Here is a 13,139-nt window from a genome sequence, read left to right on the forward strand (position 1 = left end):
GCTGCCCTGCCCTGGGTGTCTGCGGGGCTGTTTTCTCTCCCATCCTCTCGCTTCTCTTCTCTCTCCGGCTACTGAGCCACAGCCGGTTTTTTTCCTTCTTAAATATGTTATCCCAGAGGCGCTTCCACCATTGCTGATTGGCTTGGCCTTGGCCAGCAGCAGACACAGGGAAAACTTCTAGCAGCTTCTCACAGAAGCCACCCCTGTACCCCCCCCTCTACCAAGACCTTTCCATAGAAACCCAATACACAGGCCCATGCCGAAATGGCTGCTGGAGCATGAGCTAAGGCTGAGCAATGCTCTTGCAACGGAGTGACTCGCAGTTTGGGGTGCTCTCTGTGTGACTTGTGAGATTACTCAAAATAGCCTGTCATTTAGAAAGTGGCTTTTCGGTGGCTTCTGAAAAGTCGAGCCATAAAACTGCTACTACATGGGACATCGTTGGTCTTGTGTGCATATTTAGTGCACGGTAAAGCCTGGGGAAACACCAATTCTTGCGATTCCATCGAGAAAACCTGATTGTGGCTGATAGCATCAGAAATGAGGTCAGCGGATGGTTTGATGGCACTTGAAATACAAAGATTACGTTCAAGTAGCACACGATATGATGAAACATTTTTCCCCTTAGGGTGAGTCGTCTCTCTTTTCCTTTTCTAGTTTGTCCTGCTAGCTCTGTATGCCGACCATGCTGCTGCTTCCCAGCAGCGTTTCCTTCGCTGCTGCTTCCCGGGCTGCGCGCTGGTCCTGCGCAGAGAACTTTGCTTTTGACGCAGCAGTCGTGCGGTTTGGGTCGTTTTTCCTCTGTGCTCTTGGGAGAGGTGGCTGGGGCACCACAGCTGGAGCTACGACTAATTGGGGTTGAAGAGTCAAAGCTGCCTTAGCGAGGGCTGGAGCAAACGTGTTGTTTTCTGTGGACTGGGCAAAGAGGGAGCTGCTGGAACACAGAATCCCAGCATGGCAGGGGTTGGAAGGGACCTTGGGAGATCACCCAGTGCCACCCCCCTGCTCAAGCAGGCTCACCCAGAGCAGGGGGCACAGGACAGCATCCAGGCGGGGGTTGGATATCTCCAGAGAAGGAGACTCCACAGCCCCCCTGGGCAGCCTGGACGTGCTGTTGAGTGTGCACCAATGCTTAAGGAATCCTCTCGTAGCGTAAGGGCCCATGGCTGCCACAGTGCATTGCAGACCAGAGCATGGCTTTCCTTCCCAGGCAGTCTCGAAGGAAAGCGTTTCTTCTCTCCAGCTCTGAGCATCCCCTCTTCATAACAGATGTTAAATGGGAGAGATGAAGGCCTGAGGCTTGTGTTCTTGCTGGGGAGAGGAAGAGGTTTAGTGCTCTTGGTATTAGAGCTTCTGTTTTCCTGTGGGGAAGCGCTTAAAGAAATGCCTGCAGGGATGCAGGTCTTTTCTTGGACCCAGTTCATTTGCCAGCAACGTGACAGCTCGGAGGGTATGAGCTTGGTAAGTGCGGGGTGGGACGCAGTCAGCCAGGATCAGACCTGGAGCCAGAAAAGTCAAAACTATTTTCTCAGCCGGTGGTTTCCTCTGGAGAGGGGATCTCCCATCCATGCTGCAGAAGGTGCGCAGGGCTCTTGCTTTTGCCTGAGCTGAGGGAGAGGAGGACAAAGTCCCTTGTGGTTGAGTCTCCGTCCCTGGGGGGATTTAAAAGCTGGGCAGATGCAGTGCTTAGGGCCAGGTTTTAGTGGTGGGATGGCAGGGTTAGGTGAACAGCTGGGCTGGGGGATCTTAAAGGGCTTTTCCAATCTAAACGATTCTGTGATTCTATGAAAGAGACCTCTCTTGATGGATGTCTGGGAAGACTTTCTCCACGGTAACATCTGAAAGAAGGGCTTTTCTGAGTGCGATGTGGTGGGGTGGAAGGCGGGTGTCCTGCTAGATGGGCCTGGGGCTCCGTGCCTGCCTGGCAGATAGGAGGACAGTGTCTGCCCCTGGGGCAGCGGGGAGGGCAGTTGAGGCAGGCTCAGGCTCGCCACCATTTCACATGTCACACATTTGCACTTTGCAGGTGGTTTCATCCCAACATCAGCGGAATTGAGGCAGAGAAGCTGCTCCTCACCAGGGGCGTCCATGGCAGCTTTCTGGCTCGACCCAGTAAGAGCAACCCGGGAGACTTCACCCTCTCCGTCAGGTAAGCAGACAGGAGCAGACAGGGGCTGGACGAAGGGGCTGGCCCAAACTCCCCAGCACACCCTGTGTCCACGAAGGTACGTGCAAGGGGAGAGGCGCTTGCACGGCGATGACCTTTGTGGTATGGCTTGAAGCTCAGGTCGCTGAACTCTCCCCGTCGCCACAGAGGCTGTGCTAAAAGCCACACACTACATCCCCCCACTCGGTCATCCCCATGGGTTGCACGTGCCCCTGTCCTGCCAGGGCTAGCTCTTAACTTGTGGCACGTGTTCCTGCAGCTGCCGGTGCCAGAGGAGGGAGGATCAGGAGCCCACTCGCGTTTCTGGGGAGAGCATGTTCAAACCCAGCGGGGATGAATCATCTCCCTCCGGTTTCAAAGAAAATTAACGTAGCCACCTTTGGGAGAGACTTGCTTTCTGCGTTCCGTACGGGACCCCAGGAGCACCTCTGTAGGAAAGGGCACTTGCTGGCCAGCCTGGTGGTGGCTGTGTTCCCAGGCACTCCCGGTGCATCGCCTTCGAAGTGCTCCGGTGTCCTTTGGGAGCAAGGCAGTGGCAGAAAGGAAAGCTGCAGTTCTGCTGATGGTCTTTGTGGATGAAGCCCCTTATGGGGGTAGAACTTTCTAAGTTCTAAGGTGGAACAACCTTATGGGTAGAAGTCTCTGAGGGTGAGCTAAAGTGAAGAGGCGAAGGGTAACATTGGCCCGGTGAGTCCCTGAGATAAAAGGAGCAGGTTGGGGGTTCAAGGCACGAACCTCCCATGAGCACTGTCCAGCTGATGCCGTGCAGGGACATGGCTCAGCAAAGGTTTCTCCAAGCACTTGTAGCGCAGACCTCTTGGTTTGTTTTTTTTTTTCTTTTGTGGTGGCTTCTGTTTAAATTTAAACAACCCTCATTTTGTTTAGGAAACTAAAGTGAGTTTATAAATCTGCTCAGCAACACTGGGCTTGGAGAAGCTCCGTGTGCTCACCAGCACGGACAGAGTGTTTCCACCTGGCAGGGCACGGACATGGAACGGGATGTGAGCAACACCAGGGCGCTGTGAGCCCCGGTCCCTCCCTGCACACCTCTCCCCCTGCGTGACGATTGCCTTATTGCACACCGGGCCACGAACCCACTTTTTGGGCAACCCCAGGCAGGGGCTGCCAGAGCCGCTGGCGGGTCAGAGCAGCGTGGCGATGCTGCCTGGCTCCGGTGAGACTTTACCCTCTCCTTGCTGCCTTAAGCATTCCGGTGAAACCCTCGCTTCTCCTCCCCTTGCAATCATCACTGGACTCAAACCTGCGCTCCCCTCTGCCAAGCGCAGTCGTTTCTTAGCTTGGCAAGAGGGACGGTTTGCAGCTGCCTTATTTTTTTTTTTTATTTTCTTTTTTTTTTTTAATGCTTCCTTTTGTGTTGGGGAATACAACCCAGCAGCCTGACCCTGTGCCCCTCGGGCGGCTCCCACTGACCACAGCTCCTCACGCTATGGAGCAACACGGCGGAAGGGGAAAAGTCCAGCTTTTCCTGTGCCTTGGCTGGGTGGGGAGTGTCTGGATCTGGCTTTGCTTGCTCCCCAGTAATCTTGCAATCAGAAGTGGCTGTGAGTTAATGAGAGAGGCAGGAAGCGCTTCTAATTAGAATGGAAAATAAACTCAGTCACGGAGAGCTGCCTCGAGCAAGCTACGGCAGCAAGGGGATGCGTGGAAAAAAGGGGGGGGGTTGTCTTCATGTGAGCTTAGCGTCTCCTTTCGCGTAATTTTGTGAGTCAGGGTGTTGTCTGATTGTAAAGCGAAGCACCGACGGCACCCACTTGGCCGGGCTGCGTGCAAGCAGATGCAGGTTACGGCTGAGCAACACTGTCCTGATGGGGAAAGATAGGCAGCGAGCGGCGGAATTACCCTGAAAGAGCAGGGGCAGTTGCTTTGCCAGGAGAGCCGGTTCCCACACCGGCATTACCGCGCTCGTGCCTTGTGCCGTGGAGCTGCTCCACAAGCTTGCACAGTTTCCTTCCCTGAGCCCCAGCCAAAGGGCCCCTGGGTTTCTGCTGTTCTGTTGCCTCCTGCCTGTGCGGCTCCGCTGCCTCCCTCTTCCAGCTGCAGCACGTGTTGGGACGCAGTGGATAAAAGCTTGGCCTCCTGTGGAACCACCACGGACAGCTGGGGCGTCCCAGAGCAGTTTTATTATCGCTATTATTTCTTTATTCCTTTCTGCTTTCTTTGTGGCAGACGGCAGAGCGGGGGGAAGAAAGGAGTGCCGGGTTATCAGAGGGGGTTTGGATCACTCCCTACTGCAGGGAGACCTTTATTAAACATTTACCGCAGTGCAACAGTATTGTTTCGGCCATAAAATCGAGCCAATTAATGCCCTTAATGCATGAATGGTGCCCTGCAGGAATGAGGTGCGAGTTAAGAACACGGCGATACAGCGTGCCTTAATATCGTAGTATTGAACGATGCCACCACAGCCCACTGGCAGGCTGTAACTCAGTGGAAAGTCTGACCAGCTCTCGCGGTTCTGAGTAAAGCAAAGCCGTGACACAGAGCAAGTTTCCAGGAAAGCGCGTTAAACATGACACACCGGCGTAGAGGCAATGTGTTGAGGCATCGAGAACTGAAGGGAAGGAAAGAAAGAATTCTTTCATTGACTCATTCGACCTGCAAGTCCTTGCTCCTTCCTGGCTCATCCCATCTCTTTTCCAGGACTTGAGGCCAGGCTTGTCCTATAGTCTCAGGTGTGGAGAAGTGGCTTGGGCATGGGAACCGGTTAGGTAGAGCAGTTTTGCTTATATTTCATAGAATCATAGAATCGTTTAGGTTGGAAAAGACCTTTAAGATCATCCAGTCCAACCGTTCCCCTAACCCTGCCATCCCACCCCCAAACCCTGGCCCTAAGCACCTCGTCTGCCCGGCTTTTAAATCCCCCCAGGGATGGGGACTCAACCACCTCCGCCCTGGCACAACTTGAGGCTGTTGCCCCTCGTCCCATCACCCCTTCCCTGGGAGCAGAGCCCGACCCCCCCCCGGCTCCCCCCTCCCCTCAGGCAGTTGTAGGGAGCGATGAGGGCTCCCCTCAGCCCCCTCTGCTCCAGGCTGAACCCCCCCAGCTCCCCCAGCCGCTCCTTGTAAGACTTCATCTGAGCGATGTGCTCTTTTCCCGCTGATGACAGCCCCCAAACGTGTGCATGAATGTTCTTGGGAATTGGAGCTGCGAGCCCGGAGGGAGCACAGAATGAGTGGCTTTGTGCTGTGGAAGCTGAAAACCTGGGCGGCCGCCCTCCCCCTGTGTCTGTCCCCTTTCCCTGTTACATTGCACACGCACGCAGGTGCAACCGTGGTGTTATTCTCACCTAGAATTGTAACCTTTTTTTTTTTTCTTTAAATCTCTGAACTGGACAGGTCTACATATAGATATTTATTTTTTCCTTTCTGAGAAATAAAATGGTTTCAAAGAAAACAATACGGATAGCTTTGAAAATGTACCTAAAATAGAGGTGTCGGTGGGAGAAACTACCTTTAGGAAAACAATCAAAACTTCTTCCTCCTGCTTTCAACCCCCCCCTTCAGCTTCTTCAAAGATTTTTTGAAAGCCAGTGAGGGGAAAGGCGGCTCCTTTTAATTACAGAGAGGATGTGGGCTGAAAAGAAAGCAGGCGATGGAGCTTTGGCTGACCAGACCACACACCAAGTGACCATGTGCTGGTGTGTGTCCAGAGCTGTGTCCCTGAAGAGAGGCTGGGCAATAATATTGCAGGAGTTATGAGAAGGTTTCCATGAGACTCTGTGGCTGCTTTCCCTTCCTTTCCTTACCTCCGTGCACCCTTTAAGCCGTTGCCATTACAGCAACGAGTCTTCACGGGGCTTTGTTTTTTCAGCTCTTAAGAGAAAGAGGCGTGACACACGGAGAGGGCACGATGTGGTTAATGAACGGATGATGTTTGTCCTGGTTTTAAAATAATAGAAAGAAAAAAAACCTCTTCCAAAAAAAATAGTCAGCTCTGAGTCCAACAGTCAGCTTGTAATCGGCCAAACCCGGCTCCTTTCATCAACCCAACCCTTCCTCTTCTGAAGCGTACTCCTTCTTGGGGCGTCTCTGCAGATAAGTTCAAGAGCTTGTTCCACGCAGAGGATCGGACCCACCGGCCGTAACCCAGCGCCAAGAGGGCTGTGTTTCTGAGGAGTCCTTGGTGTGCTGGTGGTACGTTGGTACTAGGTACCGACTTCATATTTATTGGCTCATCTTACTCTTTGGGCACTTCAGCAAATACATGGAGCACATCAACAAGGGAGGAAAGGGGTCTGGCAACTTCGGCTGAAGTGTGATGATGACGGAGAGTCGGTTTGAGTAAGGCTGTAGTAATATCCGCTGTGTCTGTACGTGAGCTGTCTTGTTTTGCTCCACGCGGTTGCTGCAGCACTGCTCTCTGCAGGTATCTCGGCGTTGCCTCAACCCAGGCTATAAGGCAGCTCTGTATCAGCAGGTCCCTTAATGTGGGTGGCGTTCCCCATCGCAGGGGTTATGAGCGTTAGTGTTTGCCAGAGGTAATGACGGCACTCTGACACTTTGTGCTTTCCGTAGAGTGGCTCACAAAACCTGCACCGAATGGGACTGTGTGGAGGAATGCCTCGGCTCCTGAGCCTGGAAGGGGCTGGGAACTGGAGCTGGGCTTGCAGGAGAGCTGTGGAAGCTGTCCTGGGTGGTGGGAGCAGAGCCCTGCCAGTTGGGGGATTTTTGGAGGATGCAAGTAGAGTTTATTTGCCTCTTGCAATTCTGATGAGTGGCTGTTACAAAAGCTTCCTTGCCTTTCTCGTATGCCGTGACACATCCCATTTCCTACAAGGACCTGGTACCGGGTTTGCTTTTGATATTGAGCCTTCCAAATTTGAATCGTGATCCTTAAGAAAATAGACCTCCTTTTGAAGGTGAGGGCTGTTGGGGAAGAAACACGGGTGGCCATGCAGGAAATGCCCCATGTTTCCAGCCTTCGGTGCTTGCCTGGATCTGCCAGAGCATGTTTTCAGAAGACCAAGTATTTAGAATCGCTTCTGAAGAAAGCGAACAGCTTCTTACGGGTTTGGCCGGGCCTGGGTAAATAGTTTGAACAAAAGGAAAAGGCATGTTGAAAGTTTGCCGAAATGGTGCTTGGCCGGTGGCCATGGCAGTAATGCAAATGCCAGGACAGTTAAGAACCATCCATTAGAGACCTCGTTAACTTGGTAGCTGCGTCACGTTTTACAGGAACCGACTGTATCCTCGTTCATGGGATACAGTACGACGTGCTTGTGGGTAACGAAGTCTTGTTAGTGCTACGGTCTCCCAGAGTGGTTTCCTTATGAAAACTTCCATTGAGCATTCCTGGATTTAACTGGACTTTATTTTTTTTTTCCCCAAAAGGCATGTACAACTACAGGTTAAGACACGCAATCAGGAAGGAGGATTTTATGTCCTATGGAATATGTCCTCTGCGAAAAGGGGGAGATCGGTACTACCGGTGTGTTAGAGTGGTTGAGTTGCTGCCTGCAGACAGTGCAGAGGTAGCACAGGAAGAAAGTTGGGTCGGGAGAAGAATGGATGGAGGCTTGAAAGAGGCTCTTTTCTAAAATAGTTGTCCTCATGTATCATCATCATAGCATCTACCCATTAAGGCCCTGTACTCCAGGCCTACATAAATATTCATCAAGAGGGATGCCTGATTCCACTTCTTCCGAGGCAGGCCAGCCAGCTAAGGGAAGCCCTGGCTTCATGTTACAACTGGGAGACAAATGGTGGGCCCAGAGTCACCTTGAGAGCCTCTGAGAAGGTACTGGACGTCAGGTCAGCGAGTCTTGGCTGAGTGCTTCTATCACAAGGCCCTTCTTCCCATAAGAAACCATGTTTTCCTCTGACAACGTTCTCCTCTGGGATGGCAGCGCTAGGTTAACGGTTGGACGTGATGATCTTAAAGGTCTTTTCCAACCTAGATGATTCTATGATTCTATTCTATGATTCTAACTTTTCTCCTGGAGTGGCTTGAATTTCTCTGGAAGCACATCGCTCAGTTAGAGATGTAACACCAACGGATGGGTACTTTTGGCTCGCTTGTGCTCGTGTTTGCTGCTATTTACAGGTTTGGCAAGGCAGAGGAGTGTGTTGGAATCCTCCTTTTGATGGCAGCCGCTTGGCAAATGGTCTGTGCTTCACATCCCTTCCCAGGGCGAAAGGCTGGGTCTCCATGGAGCAGGAAGCACCTTTAGGAATGCAAGAGGCATAAATGCCCCATAGGGAAACAGTGCCAATGTGTGAGGTCGGTGGGTCCTTGGATGTCCTTGGCCTCCCCTATGCACCTTCTGGAGCTCCTAGCCCCTTAGTGAGCAGTAGGGCTTGGGCAGTCAGCTTATTCCGAGGAATCAGGTACAAGAGTTTGAAACCTGTACCTCATCTCTAGAATTCACTTGGTTGCGCATTTGAAATTGCGTGCAAATGTCATTTGAGTCTCTTGGGTTGTATCGGTGGGTGGCGAGTTTTCGCCGAGACCCCAAACTCTCATTGAAATGAAAGCAAACACTCAGTGAAGTTTCTAAACCCTGTGGGAGATTCTTCTTGGTTTTCCAGCAAGGGACTTCAGGGGTTTTGGGGTTGATTTTTGCAGTTTGTCAGAGGGGTCATATACCCGTGCTGTGAAGTTTGAGGCTTTCTCTGTCTGACGCAGGCAGGAAAAGCACATGACCAAAAAAGACTTTTGGGGGTGCGGCAGGCGAGTGTATTTCTGACATGAAAAGTGGCTCTTGTGCCTTCGGTGACAAAAAAGGGTCTGTTTGGGGTTTTTGCGAGTCCTTTTCTTACGGACTGTGCTCTGTCGTGAGGAAGAGCAGGCTGCATCTATGCTGGTGGTCGCTGCAGTATGGACACAGCTTCACAAGTTGCAATATTTTGGATTAAGAAAGCCTCCTGGCTGCCTAGCTAAGGAGTTTTGCTAAAGAGGCTTAGCTTGGAATGGGGGCAACGCTCCCTCGTCTGACTGCCGGCTCCGAAGCTGCCAAGACAGCTGGTGTCTGCTGTTCCTGCTGCATCCCTGTGTGAGAGCTGTGTGTCTGTTAGAAGAAGCCGTGCCCTCCGGCACAGGGCAGCTGAGTCCTTTGGGCATCTCCTTTGTGCTTTATTTCGGCAGCCAGCATGGCCAGGGCCCGGTTGAAGGGATGCTGCTACTGCGCAGCCCAGTTCTGCTGCCCAGTTCGGAGCTGCAGAGGTGACACAAGCTTTAAGAGAAGAAAACTGGAAGGAAATGGGGGTCGATCAATACCCTTTGTGTTTGGCTTGACCTTGAGGGCTCGTGGGATGAAGGACCCTGATTATCTCTCTGCTTTTCATCCCTGAAGTGCTCAAAGGCCTTGGGGGTGGGGGGATGGGTCTGTGAACCGAGCCTTTGTGGGTCTGGAATGGGGCTGGGATGTGGGAACGGAGCTGCGGAAAGGAGGGAGCTTTTGAGCCTCAGGCCAAGTGGCAAAGCCACAGTTTTGTCTGCTGCCTTCTGTGCTGCACAAAGGCTCCTCGTGTCCGGCTGCTGGCGTGCGTGGCCGAAGCACTTCGCGTGCCAGCTCTTCTCGGAGGAGAGGCGGCGGCGTTGGGGCGCTGGCTGGGAGCTGAATTTCACAGCCTGTTTGCGTTTCCATCTAGTGAGTCCTGCTCGTGCCCTAGATTGCCAAACTTTGACGTCTGTGCCCGTAGGACAGCTGGAGTCCTCCTGGCAGGCCAGGCCAGAACTGTGCCATCCCAGCAAGAGTTAGCCGTGCCTCGCTAAACACCCATCGCTTCCCTATGTTACAGACGCTTGGGTTTTGTCTCCCAGACCTTGTTGGCACGGGGGAGTGTGGCTGTTCGGGATCCAGGTGCAGGTTTTTGCACCTCAAGCCTGCTTGTCAGTCTTTTGCTGGTTTTGTTCTGCCACTAATGAGGGGTGCTGGTAAGACTGCGGACGCTGTCTCTGTTCACGCTCGGTTGGTTGTGGCCACTAAACTGGCGCTAACTGGAAACCGCCTCCATGCCAGGCGAAGCATCCAGGAGGGGCTGCGTGAGCACCAACTGGCATTGCTGATTCTACATGGGCAAAGTCCTTTTTAGCAACTGGGGTGGAGCAAATGTGGACACGGCCATCTGTCAGGGCAGTGTTTTAGGGAGAACCGCGTGACGTGCGGTGACCATGGCTTGAATGTGGCTAAGAGTGTTCCTGCCTAATCCTAAGCCTTGTCCCTGGTAAAGGCAGGTCTGGAGGAGGGGCGCGCGGTGGCCGTGCTAGCACGCTGCCGGCAACGTTGCTGTGGGCTCTTCGAGGCTTAGCATGCAGAGATCTCATTGCCAGGTTCATCTGGTTGCCGTCTGTGTAACACTAAGCACAGCTCGTCGGACAGCCAGCATTTAATCTGCTCGGGCACATGACGAGCCCCTTAGGTGCCAGAAGTCGTGGCTGCTAAAATCCCCAAGATAGGTGGAAAGAGCAAAATCCATGGCAGTAGGTACGTAAAGGCAGCCGTGCCTCTGGGCATGTGTGTGTCCCAGGGCTGGTAGTGGCCATCCCAGGGCTGGTAGTGGCCGTCCCGTCGTTGTACGTCTCGCAGTGCTCCGTGTGCCCTTCACCAGTCATCCCATGGTCCTGCAGCCCCGGGCTCACAGAATTTGATGTCCTCTGCTGTCAGGCCTTTTGGGAGAGTGAGTTATTGCAGAGTCGTTGGAGTCCTGCCCAGGTGGGCTTTCGTTACACCTTGCAGTGCGTAGTTCAGCGTAGCGTTCAGGAGGTAGCGGGGAGGAGGTCGTTCCTCACCTTACCTGAGAAGCTGGGCGTCCGTCCTGCACGTGTGAGGCGGGATGGAAAAGCAGCTGGATCCCCTCCACCAGAGGAGAACTTGGCCCCCTGGGTGTTGCTCCAAGTGCTTGTCTAGACTGGAGGAATTCGCACAAAGGTACCCAAATAAATCATAGAATCATAGAATCACTTTGGTTGGAAAAGACCTTTAAGATCATCGAGTCCAACCTTTAACTTAACCCTGCCATCCCACCACTAAACCCTGTCCCTAAAAACAACACCCTGTAAACCCTGCGCAGACTTAGCATGACAGCGGGAGCCTTAGCGACCAGCACATGCCCTGGTGGGCACATCCAGAGTCCCCTAAGGCCGACAGAGCCTTTTGCCACCGCTTGCATTTGAGGGCCAGACCTTAGCCTCCCTCCAAAATCAAGAGGTAGGGCCAGGCTCTGAGGTAGACAGCACCTACAGCCCAAGAAAACTGAACGGGCGATGGTTTTGTGGCGCTGGGGCTATATCCAGTACCATCCCGATTCCGGCTCTTCCACTGCATCGCTATGGGGGCTCTGCCTGGCTGCAAAAAGACAGCAGAAGTGGGGCAAGCACCAATTCTGAGAGCCCCAGCCGTGGATCCAGCTCTACCTTCCATTTAACCCCATGCAGAGACCGCTGTAGCTTTTCTGATTCCCCATTCCGTGCCATGGCTTTTCTGTCTGACCTGGTCGGCTGCTGATACCTCCTTGCGTCTCCTGCATCTCGCTGTCACGGTTGCTTTGGCAACAAATTGAGAGAGGCTGGGAGCAACTCAGCAGGGTAAAGAACAAGAAATTCGCCCAGATTTACGAATCTCTCTCTGACCCAGCTCGTGGCAATGGGCTTCCAGCCACGTCTCCCCGGCTCAGGGGGGCTGCTGCTAAGTGCATTTAAAATGCAATTAGCTTGCCTCTCGGAGGTTAGTGTGGCCTTCTGGGGCTAGTGTGGCCTTCTGAGGAAGGAGGCTGCGCTTTGCCGGGGTGAGGGGGCTCTTGGAACAGGCTGATAAAGGCACCCGGCCATATTCCCTTGAGCCTGGAGGGCACCACTGGAGAGGGGAAAGCATTAATGGAAGCATTTCCCCGAACCAGTTTATAGGGTTTGTGAATACCAGGCAATATATTGGTTTGGGTGATTTTTTTTTTCCTTTTTTTCTTTTTTTTAAACTAATTAGATGATAGCGAGTACGGCTGTGCATAGAAAACTGTTTGCTGTAAACCGGAGTTGAGGTCAGAGCCTCATCCAGCTGAGAGGGTCGGTAGCGTAGGAAGCAGAAGGGATGGCAGAGGACGGATTTTTCACCTCCTTTGCTTGAGGTTGGGAAGCAGAACAGGCTGGGAGCATGCGCGGTGCAGAGTCGGTTCTTGGCTGAGTAACCTCGGCCAAGGAGCATCCATCCCTTCCCCTGCTGTAGAACCATGGCCAGCACGAGTGGGGTCTGAGCCAATGGAGGGCATGTGGTGCGGCTGAAAGAGGTAGGCGATGCTCGGGAGGCAGCTGGGCTCTGGAGGCCGGTGCTGGGTTCCCATTCTCTGGTGCTTACAGCCTTGTTTGCCTTCCTTCCTCAGACGAAACGACGAGGTGACGCACATTAAGATCCAGAACACGGGGGATTACTATGACCTCTACGGCGGCGAGAAGTTTGCCACCCTTGCAGAGCTGGTGCAGTACTACACCGAGCAGCAGGGGCTGCTGCGGGAGAAGAACAGCAACGTCATCGAGCTGAAGTACCCCCTCAACTGCCAGGACCCCACCTCGGAGAGGTAAGCCCGGCTCCCAATAGCACTGGCGATGCTGTCTTCCCCGCTGGCTCAGACCTTACGGCTGCACCCGGCCTGGCTTTGGAAAGGAGCCCGGAACAGTGGGTGCTTGGGTGCGATTTAGCTTCTGTGACCCCAAAGCTGCCCACCTCTGGGATGTGGTTCCCTAGCTGCTCTGCAGGCTAACATTGGTGAGGCCCAGAAGCTGATCCTTGCATGGTGTCGGAGTGGGGTGATAAGCTTCCTCTAGCTTTTTGGGCAACTGGGAACATGAGCAGTGTGATTCCATCTGCAAAGGGTCCTGCAGGCGCATCCTAGGAGGTACGCAGCTTTGGTTTTAAAAGAAAGACCTTGGGGGACTGGTTGACAGCCGGCTGAATATGAGCCAGCAGTGTGCCCAGGTGGCCAAAAAGGCCAATGGCATCCTGGCCTGTATCGGGAATGG

General features: G+C 53.3%; 1 protein-coding gene across 1 annotated transcript in view; it reads left to right on the plus strand.

Moving 5' to 3' along the window:
- LOC104133393 (tyrosine-protein phosphatase non-receptor type 11) overlaps positions 1 to 13,139 on the plus strand; it is a 48,122-nt gene that overhangs the window by 21,129 nt on the left and 13,854 nt on the right. The window contains exons 2-3 of the mRNA XM_035902152.1: positions 2,027 to 2,149; positions 12,503 to 12,697. Of these exons, the coding sequence (XP_035758045.1) occupies positions 2,027 to 2,149; positions 12,503 to 12,697 (318 nt within the window). The remainder of the gene's footprint in view (positions 1 to 2,026; positions 2,150 to 12,502; positions 12,698 to 13,139) is intronic.

This window comes from Egretta garzetta, unplaced genomic scaffold (genome assembly GCF_000687185.1).
Source record: "Egretta garzetta isolate BGI_Z169 unplaced genomic scaffold, ASM68718v1 scaffold29, whole genome shotgun sequence".
NCBI classification, from domain to species: Eukaryota; Metazoa; Chordata; class Aves; order Pelecaniformes; family Ardeidae; genus Egretta; species Egretta garzetta.